Source organism: Cenococcum geophilum (assembly GCF_001692895.1).
Source record: "Cenococcum geophilum 1.58 unplaced genomic scaffold K441scaffold_8, whole genome shotgun sequence".
Classification (NCBI taxonomy): domain Eukaryota; kingdom Fungi; phylum Ascomycota; class Dothideomycetes; order Gloniales; family Gloniaceae; genus Cenococcum; species Cenococcum geophilum.
The window spans coordinates 2,927,394-2,944,333 of NW_027137566.1; the positions used below are offsets into that span (position 1 = coordinate 2,927,394).

At 47.3% G+C, this 16,940-nt stretch overlaps 6 protein-coding genes across 6 annotated transcripts; 3 read left to right on the top strand and 3 right to left on the bottom strand.

The window, feature by feature from the left end:
• Window positions 1-2,200: 2,200 nt before the first annotated feature.
• On the bottom strand, window positions 2,201-5,041 carry K441DRAFT_693940 (uncharacterized protein). Its single transcript, XM_067652684.1, has 7 exons — window positions 4,843-5,041; window positions 4,571-4,785; window positions 4,437-4,522; window positions 3,698-4,360; window positions 3,571-3,647; window positions 2,779-3,508; window positions 2,201-2,653 (listed from the first exon to the last, which is right to left on the bottom strand). The coding sequence occupies exons 1-7, from the start codon at window positions 4,956-4,958 to the stop codon at window positions 2,297-2,299; spliced, it is 2,244 nt and encodes a 747-aa protein (XP_067507635.1). The 5' UTR covers window positions 4,959-5,041; the 3' UTR covers window positions 2,201-2,296.
• Window positions 5,042-5,247: 206 nt separating this feature from the next.
• K441DRAFT_344312 (uncharacterized protein) lies at window positions 5,248-6,150 on the top strand. Its single transcript, XM_067641283.1, has one exon. It carries the CDS (start codon window positions 5,427-5,429, stop codon window positions 5,994-5,996), a length of 570 nt encoding a protein of 189 aa, XP_067507636.1. The 5' UTR covers window positions 5,248-5,426; the 3' UTR covers window positions 5,997-6,150.
• Window positions 6,151-6,304: 154 nt separating this feature from the next.
• On the bottom strand, window positions 6,305-11,713 carry K441DRAFT_685116 (uncharacterized protein; the record flags this gene model as incomplete). Its single annotated transcript, XM_067651849.1, has 9 exons — window positions 6,305-6,486; window positions 6,565-7,948; window positions 7,979-8,151; window positions 8,191-8,414; window positions 8,445-8,507; window positions 8,633-10,452; window positions 10,510-10,968; window positions 11,019-11,252; window positions 11,336-11,713. The coding sequence occupies 9 exons, from the start codon at window positions 11,711-11,713 to the stop codon at window positions 6,305-6,307; spliced, it is 4,917 nt and encodes a 1,638-aa protein (XP_067507637.1).
• Window positions 11,714-12,877: 1,164 nt separating this feature from the next.
• K441DRAFT_545967 (Brix-domain-containing protein) lies at window positions 12,878-13,966 on the top strand (the record flags this gene model as incomplete). Its single annotated transcript, XM_067642841.1, has 3 exons — window positions 12,878-12,996; window positions 13,096-13,313; window positions 13,371-13,966. The coding sequence occupies 3 exons, from the start codon at window positions 12,878-12,880 to the stop codon at window positions 13,964-13,966; spliced, it is 933 nt and encodes a 310-aa protein (XP_067507638.1).
• Window positions 13,967-14,156: 190 nt separating this feature from the next.
• Window positions 14,157-15,479, bottom strand: K441DRAFT_685117 (uncharacterized protein; the record flags this gene model as incomplete). Its single annotated transcript, XM_067651850.1, has 2 exons — window positions 14,157-14,950; window positions 15,455-15,479. The coding sequence occupies 2 exons, from the start codon at window positions 15,477-15,479 to the stop codon at window positions 14,157-14,159; spliced, it is 819 nt and encodes a 272-aa protein (XP_067507639.1).
• K441DRAFT_655085 (uncharacterized protein) lies at window positions 15,179-16,765 on the top strand. Its single transcript, XM_067647784.1, has one exon. It carries the CDS (start codon window positions 15,478-15,480, stop codon window positions 16,546-16,548), a length of 1,071 nt encoding a protein of 356 aa, XP_067507640.1. The 5' UTR covers window positions 15,179-15,477; the 3' UTR covers window positions 16,549-16,765.
• Window positions 16,766-16,940: the final 175 nt, after the last annotated feature.

Sequence of the window (16,940 nt, forward strand, 5' to 3'; positions counted from 1 at the left end):
TAATTATATAGGTAGTATTTATAAAGGCAAAGCTATTTACTCTAGTATTAATAAGGGTAGTTATATTTATTTTATATTTATTTTAAGATACTATATATAGAACTATAAAGTGTTTCCCACCTATTAACTAACTTAGGTTAATCTCTTTAAGATTAATAGGGTACCCTAGGGGGGAGTCTTTCCCTAGGGTTCTTCTTTTCCCAACTTATTAGACGCTTCTTCTTTCTTTATCTCCTTAATATCGCCTATATCCTTTAGCTCTAGGTAAGATAAGGTAAAGTAACCTTAATTATTATAGTTATAGTAGATAGCCAAGGCGGAGTTAATTAGGGTATTGTAATAAGTACTAGTTAATAGTGGGGTATATAGCTAGTTAGGTGAGGCTTACTAGTGCGTTAATATAACCGCTTTTAGTATAAGAGCCGTTATAACTTATCTTCCTACTCTAGCTCCTATAGGTATAGTTAATAAATTTCGGCTATTATAAGCCCTTTTTTATTAATTAGAATAGGTATTACTTCGCTTTAGTTCTAAGTTTAGTAACAGATATTAGGCTATAAGTCTTTAGTAGGTTAGTAGGTCGTCTAAGGCTACTATAATCTTTTCTTATAGTTAAACCGTTAGCTTATTATATAGGTTTAAACAGTAGTTCTTAAGAGGAACCTAGCCTTTACCTGCTAAGTATAAAAATTAAGTCTAAAACTTAGTAAAGGATTAGTTTAACTTTATTATTAAGCCATTATAGTTATAACGCGCATCTTACACTTTATTTAGGTTTATATAAATAGCGGCTAAATACTATAGTATTTTACTAATAGATATAAAGCGGACAGGGAAGTCGTCCTTAAATTTGGCTTAAAGGTAACATTAAGTATCTCCTATAGTTTAACTAAAGAGGTAAAGCATCTTGGCTTCTTTAGAGGGGAAATAGTTATAGTTAACGCGAAGTTTTCCTTATACTTAGATCCTCTAATTCTTAAAGGTAGGGTCTATCCTATTAGATAGGGGTTAGGGGTTAAGAAGCTTAACGAACTTTAATTACTTTGTTATTATATCCGTACTCCTTAGTATATTATATTTAATAGAGTAAACAGGTTAGCTAGGGCTTTAAGAAGGGGAAGCTAGGCTATTTTATAAGGCTATAAGGCTTTCTAGGATCTTTTATAAGGTCTCTTATATATTTCTAGCTTTAAGATAATTAACTTTCTAGCTAGCCGCAAGGGCGTAAATCTACTCGCGTACGTTTATAATGTTATTATTATCTTTAATTTCTAATCCCAGTTAGATCTTAGGTTCCTCTTAAGTAAAGGCAGCTCTCTTAAATAAGCTTACTTTAGGTACCATTATTAGCTTTTTAGAATTCGTTAGTATTATACGCTTTAGTTTTAATTCCGGGAGTATAGGTCTAATCCTATCTAGCTTATAAAGTAAGAGATTGTTAAGGCCTTTCTAGGCAGTATAGAGTTGTTTTAGTATCTAAATATAGCGCGTTAACGCGTCGTTATAGATAAAGTTTCTTTTAGGGTAGGATATTATTAAGGCCTTCCCAGGCAGTATAGGGTCAGCTTAGTATAATATAACAGCTTGCATAAATGCCTCTAAACCAAAGCTTGTGGAATATTATCTTACAAAGATACTAAGCTAAGGAGAAGGAAAAGGGGGTCGCTAGGGCTGGTGTAAATAAATAAGTAGCGCGAGTCGCCAAGGCGCTAGTAGTAGGCAAGCTAATAGTAGAAAACAGTACCAGACAGTATGCGACAATATGAGACAATATGACAGGTGGCAGAATATGGCAGAACTTAGGCAGAACTTGGCAGGTGACGCGCTCTAGCACCGTCACACTAAATATATTATATTTTAAATTATTACTTTTCTATAATTATTAAAAGGCATACTAATTTATCTATAGAAACTTAAATATACTAAGAGGATAAGTATAATAATATTACCATGCCTAGTTAAATGTGGCTGCTAGACTTAGCGTTATTATATTAGTTAAAGCCACTATATAAGCGTCCTAAACTCTTCTAAGGTCTCTTAAAAAAATGCTATATTGCATTTATATAATTTAAAACTACAGTCTTATTATATATCTTACCTTTTATAGCCCTTATAATTTTTGCTCTAATTAGACCCCACAGTCTTATTTTATCTTTAATTAGTATATACAGGCCGCACTTTATAGAGCGTTATTATCTATGCAAGGGATAGTTATATATTATAGTTAGACAATGTCGCTTAACAAAATGTGAATGGAAAGTTTAAACTTGATCCACTTCTCGAAATTTTATACACATTATAAATCCGCAAGTGACCAATCTATCCAAGAACTGAAATCCATACTCTTGCTCTCATCAGGGGCGGCATTTCGGGGTGTTTCCTGGGGAGATTCAACTTCCAGAGCGTGATTATTTTTAACTTCCTGATTGCCATTCTCCATCCTTTGTGTGTGGCCCTTGAAGAGCGTTGTATTTTCATTACCCAAGTCTTCCGTTCCATAGTCACCCTCATCCTCTTCGTTCATTTCATAGTCACCCTCATAATCATCGTAGCCATCGCTGTCCTCGTTATCTTCATAGTTTTCATAGCCCTCATTGCTCTCATCATTCTCGTAGATATTACCGATCGTGGAAGGATATAGGCAAGGATCGTCCTACGTATATATAACATTAGTAATTATATATTTGTAGATAGTAGTCATATAGAGCACGCTCGCAGCCGCATATTTGTCAGAGTATTGGAAAGGATATACTCGAATTCAATGGATGGGATACTTACGGGAAGATGGACAGGCCGGCGAGTTTCGTTGGTAGTATCTTTACCTGCGCTTTCTAAAGCTGATATCCATATGTCCCAGAGATATTCGCTCTGAATATACTGTGATGGTGTTCTGCCCGATAAATCTTGCAGACGATAGTCACATCCTGCATTGAGAAGGCCAGCCAACTTCGTTTTTATCTCGTGCAAGACCTCGTCATAAAAATCATAGTATCGATCCAAACAGTCGCAACTCTCTCCGTTTAGGTAATGTTTACCATGGCAGAGTGATAGTGAAAGATGAAGAGCTCCACACCCCTTGTCATCTGTTGCAGATACATCCGCCCCGTTCCTGATGAGAGCGAGGAGATATGTCGAGCAAGGACAGGTTAATGCTGCTGTCCAAAGTAATGGCGTTAGACCGTAGCCATTGCAGTATTCAAGGTCCACTCCTATCCGGATCCAGTATACCAACATTCGTTCTAGGACATGAGAATCAACCATACCAGTTAATATATTACCTGGCAAGTGTAGAAGGGTACCATATCTTAGATCGCCGCCAAGGTGATTGAAGTCAATGGTATCTTCAACGCAGACTGCATCAGTGCCCTTATCGAGAGCAAGCCGAGACAAATTTTCGCAAACTTCGAAATCGTGGGTAAAACTTAAGGAACGCAGTGGTTCTCCTTGTAAGCTATATTGACGTTCTAAAAAGCCAACCCATATTGCCCATAAAATATTGTTAACCCTACTATATGAAGAGATTAGTATCAATCAACCGAAAATGACGAGAAGCTGAAAAGAGAGACTCACAAGTGGACATCTCGAACAGGTGAGCCTTGTTGAAGAAGAAATAGAGTAATTTCATACAAACCGAGGTGGGCAGATCGCTGACGCAAGTATTAGCTAAACTCTAGGGTAGGTAGAATGATATCCATACCATTATCAAAAGGTTTTCTTCATGCTCAATCATGTCCCAAGGAGACGCCTTTCCAGTTGAGAAAAGTTGTTGTAGCTTTCCCATGTCGTTTTGCATGACTGCTTTATATGTAGGCGAGCCAGAGTAAATCGTATTATAGCAGCGAAGGCTTCGCGAAATTCTTGGTATATATGACGCTTCACCATACAAACAAATATCAATTGAGATAGTTTTTTTGCGACTAGTCGTATTGGAGATGACAGTAAAGTGTACCAAGAGTGACTCTCGCTCGGAAAGCCAAGTCGGGTCTAGTCGCTTCACCGTAACTCTTAAGAACTTATTTTGGTCCCTATCGTTATGGCAATGCCATTCATACATAGCAGAGCGTGCCCATAGATACTGACCACTGTAATCTGAGGGCTTTATTTCAGTTACGTCTCCGCTGCCGATGGCTACACGGAGTTCAGAAGAGATTGTGGAGTTTTTGCGAGTTAGCTCGAGCACGCCACTGGCAGGCATCTCTTGTGGGTTGACTAAAGGCTCTTGAAAAGCTGTGCGAAGGAGTTGGACCATTTTCTCAGACCCGCCGATGTCAACCAGTTTTCGTAGGCAGCATTGTGTATGGTCTTTGCACAGTGTAAGCGGAAAGTCATTTATCCCTGGAGCAGAGGATGATCTAGAGGCCTATGAAAATAAATTAATGACAACGATTACTTGAAGTAGAGCTTCGGTTACGAATAAGGTGACAAGAAGGGCCTACCATTGAAGCTCCTGCGATATAAGCCATGGCAGGGGAGGGACTAGGGGTCCGAACTGAAATCCATGCAGGCATTTTAGGACTCGCTACTTCATGTCGTCAATATAGAGAATATTCAAAGATGTTGGCGCACTTGCCTGGTCCGTAAAAGTCTGTGGCTTTGAATATTCCTTGCTGGGATATCTGCTTGGCGACCTTTTGCTTTGGCAGCTTAACGCCAAAAGCATAGACACTGCTATCTTTGCCATCTCTTTTACGCTTAAGAATCTTGTGATGAATACCTTTCCAATTTTCTCCTTTCAGATTCTTGGGGATTTCCCACAACTTAAACTGTTGTTTATACTCGACTAGGCTTTTTTGTTGGTAGTTAGAGTAGATGCAATTAACTAGGATTTTAAACGAAACTTACGTGGCATGGAAGTCATGAGTGTTTGACATGTGCTCTTTGACTGAATCAAGAGATTCGCGCTTGCAGAAGTAGAGGTCTATGAGCGTGTTCTTGTGCTGGTCCCATCGGTTGTCCATCGTGTCGAAGCGTACGTTGCCTTCGCGCTGAAATCTTGGGAAGAATGTTGGAGATGCTTAGGGACATTATACGAACGTGCGAGGTGATGCCTTTATACTTTCAATATGAGGAAGAGGGTAGCGGGAGGGAGGTGGCGTGGCTCATGGTAACCCTGCGGCGGCTGCGAAATGATTGGCCCCTTCCAAAACATACTGCACACATTGATTGGCCGCCCCCAAATCGCAACGTAAGCTTTTATTGGCTGCTTCCAATATTTTCCCTGCTAGCTGGATATAGCGAAGCAGCCATAGCCCTATCCCTGAACCTATTTGTTGATCAACTGAAATCGCTTGATGCGGCATCAGCAAAGCCGTTTTGGAGACGCCCGCTAAACTACACGTCATGCAATTAATTACGGTGCAATCAACTATGTCTTTCTGACTGCTGGAATTCCCGATAACCATCGTGAAATCCTTGCCCTACGTAAAATGCAGCCCCACTCAGTCCAAGCTTTGCGAACAATAACATGCAAGTCTAGCCGTCACATTCACGATAGGCCTTGCACCCTCTCCTTGAACTGGCTATCTGATCAACCGCCCAGCATGTTCTTCTGCTCTCTCGTTGAAGTGTGCCGGAGCCTTATCTTCAACGTGTCTGTTCCGGCCCCCATTTACACGCTGCAAGCCTCGTCCTTTCGTCCACCCCTCATCCGCAATAAACCAACTGACCTTAATCAGCGGGTACAAAAGCACACACAAAAGCCACGGATAAACTTAAATAATTTTTACCCTCAGCCTCCTCCATATAACACAACTCTCCTCCTTCTCCTGCAAACCACAACTGCAGCTCAAAAGCAAAAGGATCTAATTGTACAAGTTACTTCAGCCGTCCTCCCCTCACCCAGCAACAGTAGTAACAGCAGGAGCCAGAGCAGGAGAAATCCCCAAACGCACCAGCACGAGCCAAATATAAAACAACACAATAGAAGTCTCGGTGTAAGTATACCTATCCCGCCACGCAAATCAGATAAAACAAAGCGCGGAATGAGGTCTTTTTAAGTAAAAATGGAAAAAAACCGAAGAGGAATTCCCAGCAGTAAATGTGTTACCCAGTAAAAAGGTAGTCCCGATCCAATACCAAGCAGCTCCTCCCAAATGCCGATCCAGCCGAATATCAACGACGTGAAGAATAGCTCATCTCCGCTTTCTCCACTCTCCGTTTCCTCCCATCTTTCCCTTCCACACCTATAAGCCACTAGAGAGCACAAAGGAGCAGCACCTGCTCGCATTCCTCTCAGCAGCACAGGCAAAATCAACGATAACAGCAAAAGAAAAACAGTAATCCCTAAACCCGAATAATTCTAATGTTACATAGCGCCAGCCCCCGCGTCCGTCTGGCCGTCCGCGATGGCCAGGCGCTGCTTGAGCGTCTTCGCCTTCTTCGAGATGCCCTTGCGCTTACCCTTAGCAGCCGGGCCGGGCTCCGCGGCAGGAATAGGCGTCGCAGTGCCAGAGGGTTTAGCGCTTCCGTCATCGAAGTGTCCTTCGCCTGAGCAATCGTCAGCGGCGCCGTCTCATGGCTCAAACAACGTTGCAGGCGAAAATGGGGATGCGTGTTGGGACTCACCTTCATGATACATATCATCCAAACTCATATCGGCGCGCTTCTTGGGCGCCTTCCTCTTCTTCCCCGGCGGCGCATTCGCCTCCGCCGCTGCCATCTCAGCCTCCTTCTTCTCGATCTCGGCCGCCTGGTCGTCGTCCGCAAGCCACATGGCGATATCCTTGGTGCGATTCTCACGCGAGCGCGTGTTGAAGTCGACCTGCGCGCCCGCGCCGCCCGAGATGACGACGCGCTGCACCTCCTCCTTCTGCAGAGCACGCTTGCGGATCCGCTCCTCGATCGTGCCGCGCGTGATCAGCCGGTACACCGTCACTTGCCGCGTCTGGCCCAGGCGATGCGCCCGGTCCATCGCTTGGCTGTCGATGGTCGGGTTCCAGTCCGAGTCGTAGAAGATGACGGTGTCGGCCGACGTTAAGTTAATGCCGAGACCGCCAGCGCGCGTCGACAGCAGGAAGATGAAGATGTCGGGTCGGGTTTGGAAGTCGGCGACCGTGTCTCGTCGGTCTTCGAGCTTGGTGGAGCCGTCGAGGCGGCAGTACTTGTAATTACGGTAGGTGAGGTACTCTTCCATCAAGTCGATCATTCGGGTCATTTGGAAGTACAAAAGCACACGGTGGTTACCTTCTTTGAGTTCTTTGAGCAGTTGGTCCAGCCTGGCAAGCTTACCTGAGTCGGTAACGAAACGCCGCATCGAGGGTACTTGGATGTGTGTGTATCTGGCCCTTTTGTTGGTTGGTGGCGGTAGCAAGCCAGTAATTGGAAGCTTGGCCGGATCGATCTTTGATTCCAATATTGCTTGCTCAGACTTCTCGGAAACGCCGTAGAGTGCCCTTCGCACAGACTTATTGAAGAAGTCCCTTTGTTTCTCTACGATCACACCTTGGCTTGAGCAATACAACTCAATGGGAGGAGCCGAAGCCGGAGGCTTGGCACAACGTTCGACCGTGTCCAGGCCAGTTTCTTCCAAGGCAGTCTTCGATACATTGAGTAGATTGTACATGTGCCCTTCAGCAGTAATCTCAGCTAGTGGAAGACGATCCTGCCTCTCGACAATGTTCAACATTGAATGTACTGGAGTATAGATGGCACCGTCTTCTTCATCGTACATGACGCTAAGACGACTTAGGCGGCGAGGCTTCTGACGGATATCTATTGCGCGTTGGAAAAGGCCCGTCTTGGCAGCTGACGAGGCTTCGCTCGCGGATACGTCCGTGAAGCGAAGCCAGGAAAATGCCCCGTTGTTTCGAGACGACTCCATAATGTTGTAAGGGCTCCAGACATTCATCAAGTGATGCAGATATCGACCCCTAAAGCCAGCTTTTGCGTTGTCAGGGCCGGGAAGGTCGAGGCGCCCTCCGTCACGACAAACCAGCCTCGGCAGCGGATACTCGATGAGATTTCGAACAGAGTAGCCGACGTTAACATTCTGTCCTTCCCGCAAGAACGAAGCAGTTTCGGCGAAGTAAGCGAAAGAGAGGGGTGAGCTGGTTTCGGCACGTTCGAATAGATCTGGGTGATTGCAAACCTTCCGGAACTGCATGACCAAGTTCATCAAGGTCGCACTGTCCTGCTCGTCTCCGACAACCTTCTCTATTAGATCCATGATACTGATCTTGTTTCGTAGCCCACTGTAGTAAGCTCGCTGTCGATATGTTAGATCACAGAAGACATCCAGCTCAATCTTGTCTCCCAACTCCTTTTGGACATGCTTCTTGATACGCCTAAGCATGAAAGGTTTGAGAATCATGTGCAACCGCTTGAGTTGATCTTCGTTTAGCTTCGTGTTACTCTGAGCGTGACTTTCAATATCCTTAGAAAACCAGTCGCTGAACTCGTCATGGGAGTCGAAAAGACTCGGCATGATGAAATGCAACAAGGCCCACAGCTCCTGCATGTTATTCTGAATGGGAGTTCCCGTGAGCAGAAGACGGTTACGGCATGTTATTCTGAATGGGAGTTCCCGTGAGCAGAAGACGGTTACGGCATGTTATTCTGAATGGGAGTTCCCGTGAGCAGAAGACGGTTACGGCAGTGGAAGCCAAGCAAGCTCTTCCATCTTGAACTCTGAGACGATTTAATGGCTTGTGCTTCATCGAGAATCATATATTGCCAGCGGATTTTCTGGAAATATTGTGCGTCTTGAACGACGAGTTGATAAGAGGTAACCAGGACGTGGAAGGAAGAGTCCTTTGAATACGTGATGTGCTTCCTATCCCAGAACTTGCGGAGGATCTTACGGTCCTTGGCATTACCCCAGTATGGCAGCACCTTTAGATTAGGAACGAATCGTGAAATTTCTTGCTGCCAATTGTGTAGGGTAGATGCAGGCGCAATAACCAGAAACGGTCCCCAGATGTTGTGGGTTTCGGCGAGATATGCCATAACAGAAATCGACTGCACAGTCTTGCCAAGACCCATTTCGTCTGCCAAGATACCGTTGATACCTTGTTCGTAGAGATTGACGAGCCAGTTGAGGCCTTTGAGTTGGTATTCCTTGAGCTGGCAATTAAGCAGTTTCGGTTGCGTGATATCCATGCTCTGCAAACTAGTAGGGTTTTGGAAATTCATCTCTCCCTCGTCGAAGTCCGATTGCAGTTGAGCATCGTTGTTGAAGGCACGAGCACGATCCTGAGCCTCCTGGACGGCATTTTGAGCGTTTGCCATAGCTGCTGCTCGAAGGACGCTTTCGTCCTCGGCATCGAAATCGAGATCTTCGAAATTAGTAACTTTAGCTCCAGGCTTAACTAAAGTGTCAGGTAAGTTTATTGTGTGAGCATCAGAGGGACTAGGCTTGATGGTGTGGCTGGAAATAGCCACATCATCCGTAGACCTCTCCACTTCGTCTGTCTTAACCTTCTTGCCGATGAAATGCGAGTAAAGCTCAGTTTGAGATATCAAGAAGTTGAGTTTCCTCTTTTGCCGATTGGCTTCGCGCTCTGCTTCGGCCTTCTTTGCGTTCTCCAGCTCTTGCCTCTCAGCCATCTTTCTTTGATCCCGTTCGTCACGTTCATTTCTCTTCCAGAATGATAGCATTTCTCGCATGCTCCTCTTAGCCCGAGCTTGGACATCTTTCATACTCTTATTTGTGCGAAGTTGCCAGCGTCTAGCTTCTTTAGAGGCAAGCTGGGCTGTTTTACGGAGATTTGACTGTTTTGTCGCAAGAGAATTCTCTTTAATGCGCCATACCTTTGGCAGGTCTTTCTTAGCGATGTCCTTCCAGATCTGATTAAACAGGTTCTGATATGCTTGAGAGTTGTAGGTGGTGAGAACAGCTGGTGTAGGATCCTCAGTTTGGCTCCGGCTCTTCAGGGCCTCCAAACGAGCCTCCTCCTTCGGCGCTATGGCTGGGAGCTCATCTCCCCGGTCAATGGCAGCCTGAGCAGCGGCAGCAGCATCCTTCTCTGCTTGCTTCTGCTCCTTTGTCTTTTTCAGTCGGGCACCGGTTCTGCCTCTCTTCTTTCCAGCTTCGCGTGGAATATCATCGGACATCTGGAAAGAACTCATAGTACCACCTTCAAGGTTTGGAGCATGAGGCGTAACTTCTCGGATATCCTTGCTTGGTGTACCTCCTTGGAGCAATTGACTTGTGGCTTTAGCCTTCTTTTCAGCCTTCTGAGCGTCTCTGAAGTGGCGTTCCTTCTCCTCTTCATCCGTAGCTCGCAGAGCCTTCTCCATGGCTTCTTCGCGCTTTTGAAACTCATTTTGCAGAGTCTTCTCGCGCCGTCGCTTTCGTTGCATGTCTTTCTTGCGCTCCTTTTCCTCAGCAATCTCTTGATTCTGAACTTCTTGCCAAGCTTCGCCTTCATGGGATATATTGTACCGAATCTTCGCGGCATCACGGTGCGCAGCGAAGACGTCGGAGAACCTCTTGATGTGGGCGGTTCGGCGTCGCTACATAGTGCATCAGTCTTGAACATGGCTTGGTGCCAAAGGATAACCTGATCTTACCTTTCGCTTCACCGACTCAGCAGTCTCTACCTCCAGAGACCGCTTTTTACACCGCTTGATATACTCCTGTCTCTCTTCCTCGAATTCGGGGCCTTCAATATCACTAAGGTCCATTGTTTCAATCCGTGCAATCTCTGCCTCGACCGCACTTTCGTCCGGTACAGGTATGTCTCGCGGAATATGACTCGGGGTAGGATGGATATCTCCATTCATGATAGTCCGCTCAAAGGGCCTTTGAAGAACTGTGATATTGTCGTTCATTGGCAGGTCGGGAGGCGCGGGAGATGCAACCACTTCCTGCTTCACTTGAAGTGAGTTGGTGACTGATGTCTTGGATGACCTTCGGGATTGTTGCATCGCGTGCGGAGGATACGGCGTCGATGCAGGAGGGTCGAGGTCTGCTCCGGACATAATGCTAGAGAGCGACATCGGGTCCGCGGTCCTAGTCGGAGTCTGCGTCTATGTGACGGTTAGGCTTGAAGTGTATCAGCAGTTGTTGAAGAACGTACTTCAGTTATGGAAGGCCGTCGGGTGTAGTTTGGTGGCGGAGCCTGAACCGCGCCTCGATTCAACGGTTGATACATAGGTGGCGAGACAGGAGAGTGCGACATGGTATCCATCGAGCTAGGCGGATGTGCGTGTGATTGTGGATGATGTGCAAAACTGCCCGCTACAGGCGAGTGGTAAGGCTTGTCGTAAGGGCTTTCCGCTGTTCGTTCGGGAAAGTTATAAGAGTCTCTAGCCTGTGGATGCAAAAAGTAAGCACGTTGTCCCTTCCCGCAGAGGTAAACCAAATCGTGAGAAAAAAAAGGGTCGGATGTCATACCTGCGATGGGTAATGACCATCGTACCGAGGCGTACCCCGGCCTACAGTCCTATCTCCATGATCTGATGTCGGGTCGTAGTACTTTGAGCCTATGTTCTCTCGCGGGTAAAATGCGGAAGCTATAGGGAGCAAGCCGGTCGTGGACGGCGAGGTAGGCTGAGGTCGGGTGTGATTGAAATTGGTGTGGTGGAGCGGCAAGGGCGCAGGAGTTGGTGGGTTTGAGGTGTGTGCTCGATTCGTGGGTGAGTAACTGAAAGGTGTTTGCGTGGGCGAATGGGCCGCATTGTAAGCTGGCTGTTCCCCTGGCATCCTGTCACGGTCTCGCGACAAGCGGTCGTCTTCGTCGGCAGGATGCTGCAACACCGAATTCCGGAACATCAGAAGGAACGAAATGGGTCGTCACTAAGGAGTCTTTGGATCTGCCATGGAGGAGAGGGACGAAGCAGGCGTGGAGCGTGATCGCCGGAAAGTGCAGGGAGGAAGGTGGGCGACGACGGTGCGGCTTGCGCGTGGTGAGGCCCGTCGCGTTGGACGGATGGCGATTCCAACGATGGTGTTGTTGAAGGGAGAAGCGGTGACGGCGCACAGCTTCCCAGAGGCAGCTTGGTCGTGGCTCAAGTCAAGGTCGCAACCGCTGGCCTGGTAAGTCAGCTAGTGCGGCAACCACAGTTCTCGCATCAAAGTGCAGCTCCTAGCGATGTAGCGATGGGATATGGTGGTTGGTAGGACGGGACGACACAGGTTGGGTCATGCAAAGGGGATCATTGATGGGGGGAGGATGGGCGGATGGGAAGAAGTCGGAGTAGCGCCATCCATGATTCGAGGATGACAGCAGCTCTCGACAAAGCATGAAGTCCAGGGAAGGGAAGGTTGAGCGTGTGATGAACCTCGTCCATCTCCACTTCAGCCCTCTGCGGATAGATGCATCAACTATTTAGGGAGACGCACGGCGGGGGGGCCATTCTACGTGTACTGTGTATTGCTAAATCCTTTTGGCCGTGGAGAGCGACAGAGGCATCCTCGTTTTCCCAAGGGGGTGTGTCTCGAGCCAGGTTGTTTTTCCTCGTTGCTGCTCCACTGATTTCCGGCTGTCGGTGGGCATTGTTCCCAACCTCAGGAAATCATCTCACACCAGGACGCTCGACCATCTAAGACTTTCGGCTAGACAGCCAATGCCGGGCCTTTGTGCATCTGATTCGATCGCCGGAAGACTCGACGGCGATTCCCAGCTCGCAGACGGCGGCAGGGGAAAGGAAGAGTCGCGACGAAGGTATCGTGATCAATAGCAATTAGCAGGCTTCAGGGCCTTAGGTGTGCACGTACGTCCACTGTGATGAACGCCCCCCAAAGCCTCGAGCGCATCATCAACAACGAAAAGCATGCAACTTCTTTCGAAAGCTTCCAAGCCTCGCTAAACCAAACGGGTTTGGCTGCCCAGCTAATCGGGTGATCAATGTTCCAGATCCCGCAAACCCAGCGGGAACTTTTTTTAAGAGGCAACCAGTTCGTGGGGAGTAGAGTATACTTCGCTGCCCTCCCACCATGGCCGCTGTATACAAGTCGCTGTCTAAGCCGGATAAGAAAGATGAGCATAAGGGTGCGGGAGGCAAGAAAAACAAGCAACGAGTACTGATATTGAGCTCCAGAGGTGTCACACATAGGTATGCTGGGAACATCCTCCGTTCTTCTTTTTTTTTAATTGCAAAACACTTCAACTATGGGCGTTTCCAAGGCAAAGCTAACTAGACGATTTTACCAAGGCATCGGCATCTCATGAACGATATCTACTCTCTCCTCCCACATAGCCGCAAGGACGCCAAACTAGACACCAAGACCAAACTGTATCAATTGAACGAACTTGCGGAACTCTACAATTGCAACAATGTCTTCTTCTTCGAGGCCCGAAAGGGCAAAGATTTATATGCCTGGGTGAGCAAGGCTCCGAACGGGCCTACGGTCAAAATGCACCTCCAAAACTGTGAGTGAGCACGCGTGTGGCCAAAATCACTCGAGACTGATATGACTCTATTCCTAGTACATACGATGGAGGAACTCCACTTCACAGGCAACTGCCTCAAAGGCTCCCGGCCCATCCTCTCCTTCGACGCCGCCTTCGACAAACAGCCACATCTCCGCGTCATCAAAGAACTCTTCCTCCACATATTTAGCGTACCCAAAGGCTCGCGCAAGGTCAAGCCATTCATAGACCATGTCCTGGGATTCACCATTGCGGACGGAAAGATCTGGATACGGTGCTACCAAATTAACGAGGCCGAACCAGGAAAACAGAAACCCTCGGCGGGAGAAGAAATGGACATGGATCAGGCCCCGAAGAATGGCAAGCCCGGCGAGACAAACGTTAGCTTGGTGGAGATTGGACCACGCTTTGTGCTCACGCCAATCGTTATCCTAGAGTCAAGTTTCGGGGGACCCGTGATATACGAGAACAAGGAGTTTGTTTCGCCAAACCAGATAAGAGCAGATCTCAGGTTAGCCAAAGCCGGCCGGTACAATAGGAGGAGCGGGCAAGGTCTAGAAAGGAAAGTCAAGCGAGGAGAGCTAGGTCTCAATACCGAAGGTGGACGCAAGAAGCCAAAGGATGCGTTGGATGACAAAGTTCTATTTGCATAATTTTTTTTACTCGTGGATAAAAGGAACGCTGGAGTTCGGTGTTGCAATGGGCTAATCATCCGGGATCTCTATAGATCTAGGTGGAACAAGAAATTAGCAGAGTTGCTCGGCCAGGTTGGGCTTGGGTGCCAGTTTGCTATGTATACGTAATGGAAATGGTCTAATAGCAGTGCTCCATGATCCGGGAACCTCATCTAGTCGAAGTCATTTGGCCCTCGAGCGACTTCGCATAGTCCGGAGTTACTCCAGTTACCCTAGCTTTTCGAGCACCGTACAACCTAAGAAACGGATCCAGCACTGTCTGCGCCGTTGCGCAGTTCTTTTCGTCTTGGACACGATGCACCCTGCCACTTGCAAATCTCACTCTGCTGATAGCGCCATCAATGAGGTGTATGTAAATTCGGTGTAGACAAGGTACAACGCTCAGAAGATCCACTAAATTCTGGACGTGGTGTCGGATGCCAGCAGAGAGCCCATGGCCTCCGCAATTGTATTTAATCATTCCTGTATAGCTGTCCACATGCTCAACATTGATAATGTAGTTCTTAATACGTAAGAGATTGCGCTGAGAAAAGTGGTCGAGAAACGAATATGATCGACTCGGAGTGAGGTTCGAGGGCAGTAGCCAGCGGTACCGAAATTTGATACTATCATATGCAACATCCAGTACGAAGGTACTGGAACCGTATATGAGATCAACACACTCTTCGTGGATTTGGTGGTTTGTAGCGAGTATCCCAATCGGACCACGCCTCCACACAATATTATTACCGGCTTCTTGCTCTGTCTTCGGGACGGTTCTCTGTATCGTCCAAACACCATTTCCCATTGTCTCGCGAACAAACGTGAGGCTGTATTCACTCCGTTCAGGTTCTCCCATATTAGATCCCGAATGATGGTTAATTTGGGTTGTTGACGGAAGAACATAGGAGTAAATGTGTTGTCGAAGCTCAATTGGTAATCGAAGCAGGTGAGGAACCTCAGCTGAAGAATTCGTAAAAATAACCATTATGGGAAGAATATGCACAATTTCTTGCAGAAGTTTTAAAAGGGTGCCGAGTTGCTTCAGGGACGCAATCAGCGTTGAGGGACGGAGGATTTAGGGGTGGGGGGTCGATGATAAAGCTGCCCAAATTCTTGGCAAGGGAAGCGAGCTGTGTATTTATTTCGCCCCCCAGGAGTCATCTCCCCTTTCTCTCGTCCATCGACAATCATGATAGAAACACTGCTCTCCGGCCTCTCTGGGCTGGATCGCGCCCTCTTTGAACCGTCTGAGAATGTTTCATTCTTTTTTTATAGCCCCAACGGAGGGGTCTCCATTATTTGATCCCTTCAGTTTCCTTTCGGCATCGAAGTTCGTAGCAAGCATCATCTCCAGAAGGAGGTCCAGTTACAACGTCGTGCCGATAAGCCAACAAATTCAACAGAAGAATAGAGCAAACTAGAAGAGAACAAGAGAAAAGAAGGGGTTACTATAAATTTACAAACTCACCGTTCCATTTACCACCACCATGTTGCTCGAAGACCTTGCGACCGAGCTCATTTCGCAAATTTTCCTTTCCTGCACCTCCGTTTCCGACGTCCTCGCCTTCTCCTCCACCTGCCACCGCTTCCGCCAAATCTACGCCTCCTCGCAGAAGCTTCAGATCCTGCAAAATGCCGCCGAAGCCCAATATGGCCCTCTGCAGGATCTCACCCAGCTCCTTACCCACAATGCCAGCCAGCCAGCCCACGTTATCCGCTCCGTCCCCTTTTCGATTTCGCTTCTGAAGCAAATAGTCCACACTGGCCGCGTTGCTGAGAAGTGGTGCGACATATACCCGTTTAAAAAGTGGAAGCAAAACTTCGAAAATCGGCGACTCCTGACAAGCAACGAGCGCTACCGCCTGCGCCGGGCGCTCTACCGGCTATGGCTCTACTCGCGCGCCTTCCACAACCGCGCCCACCCCCGAGAAACACGTGTGACTAAACTGGTCATCCAGAAGCGGGCGGGCCTGTTGCACAACTGGAGTACAATCGAGCTGGCCGAGATTGCGGATGTGCACGCCGTGCTGCGCGAGGTCCTGCACAGCAACGTGTGTCCGTCCAACGGGACCATCGCGCGCAAGTTCAAGAAGCGCTCCCCGGACAACGAGCGCCACCAGCTGCTCTTCAACGTCCACCTTAACTACCCGCCCGTCCAGTGCAATCTATTTCAGTCTCAGTATCACTCTAGCCCTAATGTCCTCTCGAACCACTTCCACAGCACCTCCGCCTTCAACAGTCGATATGGCTACTCGAAGTATACCGCGACGTCTTATCATGAGCCTGGTGCTGAAGGCTGGGGTGACGACATCCCGCACTACTATGTCGTGGAAGACATGCTAAAGCTGGACCCGGAGCAGATCATGTGGCTGAAGGAGAACGCGCCGCTGAAGGGGCAGGTGGAAATGTACGTCAAGGGTCTTGGAGACTGGTTCGAGAATAACGGCGAGACGTGGGGTCAGACGCTGGAGTGGGTGCTTGACGAGCGCGGCGAGGATGCTGGTGAGATACTTGGAGCGGTTGCCGATGGTGACCTGGGGGTTACAGTTTTCGAGTAGAAAGTGTTTGATTTGTTTGATTTTTGATTCCTAGAATTTTGAGTTTCGTTCTTAATAGATAGATTAGATTTAGTCGCGTCATTCCTTCAGGTTAGCAATGTAAAGGTGTTTTTGTCTGCGGAGAATAACGCCAACGGTTGCACTCAGAAGATTGTGACTTTTTACCATTACCACCCACATAGCGCAGTTAGAGTCATACTGTTGCTCGACATGAGTTTCCTAAAAAATAGTGTGATCCTTGACCCAAATTTAGATCTCCAATTTATATTCACCTGCGAGGCTTCGCTGCACAGTGCTTTAATCAATATTCAATATCAATATAAGGGTGTATTGATGTTGATATTGAACGCGTCTTCAGTATTAATATTATATTAAATATTAAACCTACGTAG

What these genes read in the sequence shown, in the direction of transcription:
- K441DRAFT_693940 (XM_067652684.1), bottom strand. Translation starts at nt 4,958, where the DNA reads ATGGACAACCGATGGGACCAGCACAAGAACACGCTCATAGACCTCTAC. An exon ending in AAGAAAACCTTTTGATAATG is followed by an intron (nt 3,648 to 3,697) that starts GTATGGATATCA and finishes TACTTGCGTCAG; the next exon opens with CGATCTGCCCACCTCGGTTT. An exon ending in GCCGGCCTGTCCATCTTCCC is followed by an intron (nt 2,654 to 2,778) that starts GTAAGTATCCCA and finishes ATATATACGTAG; the next exon opens with GACGATCCTTGCCTATATCC.
- K441DRAFT_344312 (XM_067641283.1), top strand. Translation starts at nt 5,427, where the DNA reads ATGCAGCCCCACTCAGTCCAAGCTTTGCGAACAATAACATGCAAGTCT.
- K441DRAFT_655085 (XM_067647784.1), top strand. Translation starts at nt 15,478, where the DNA reads ATGTTGCTCGAAGACCTTGCGACCGAGCTCATTTCGCAAATTTTCCTT.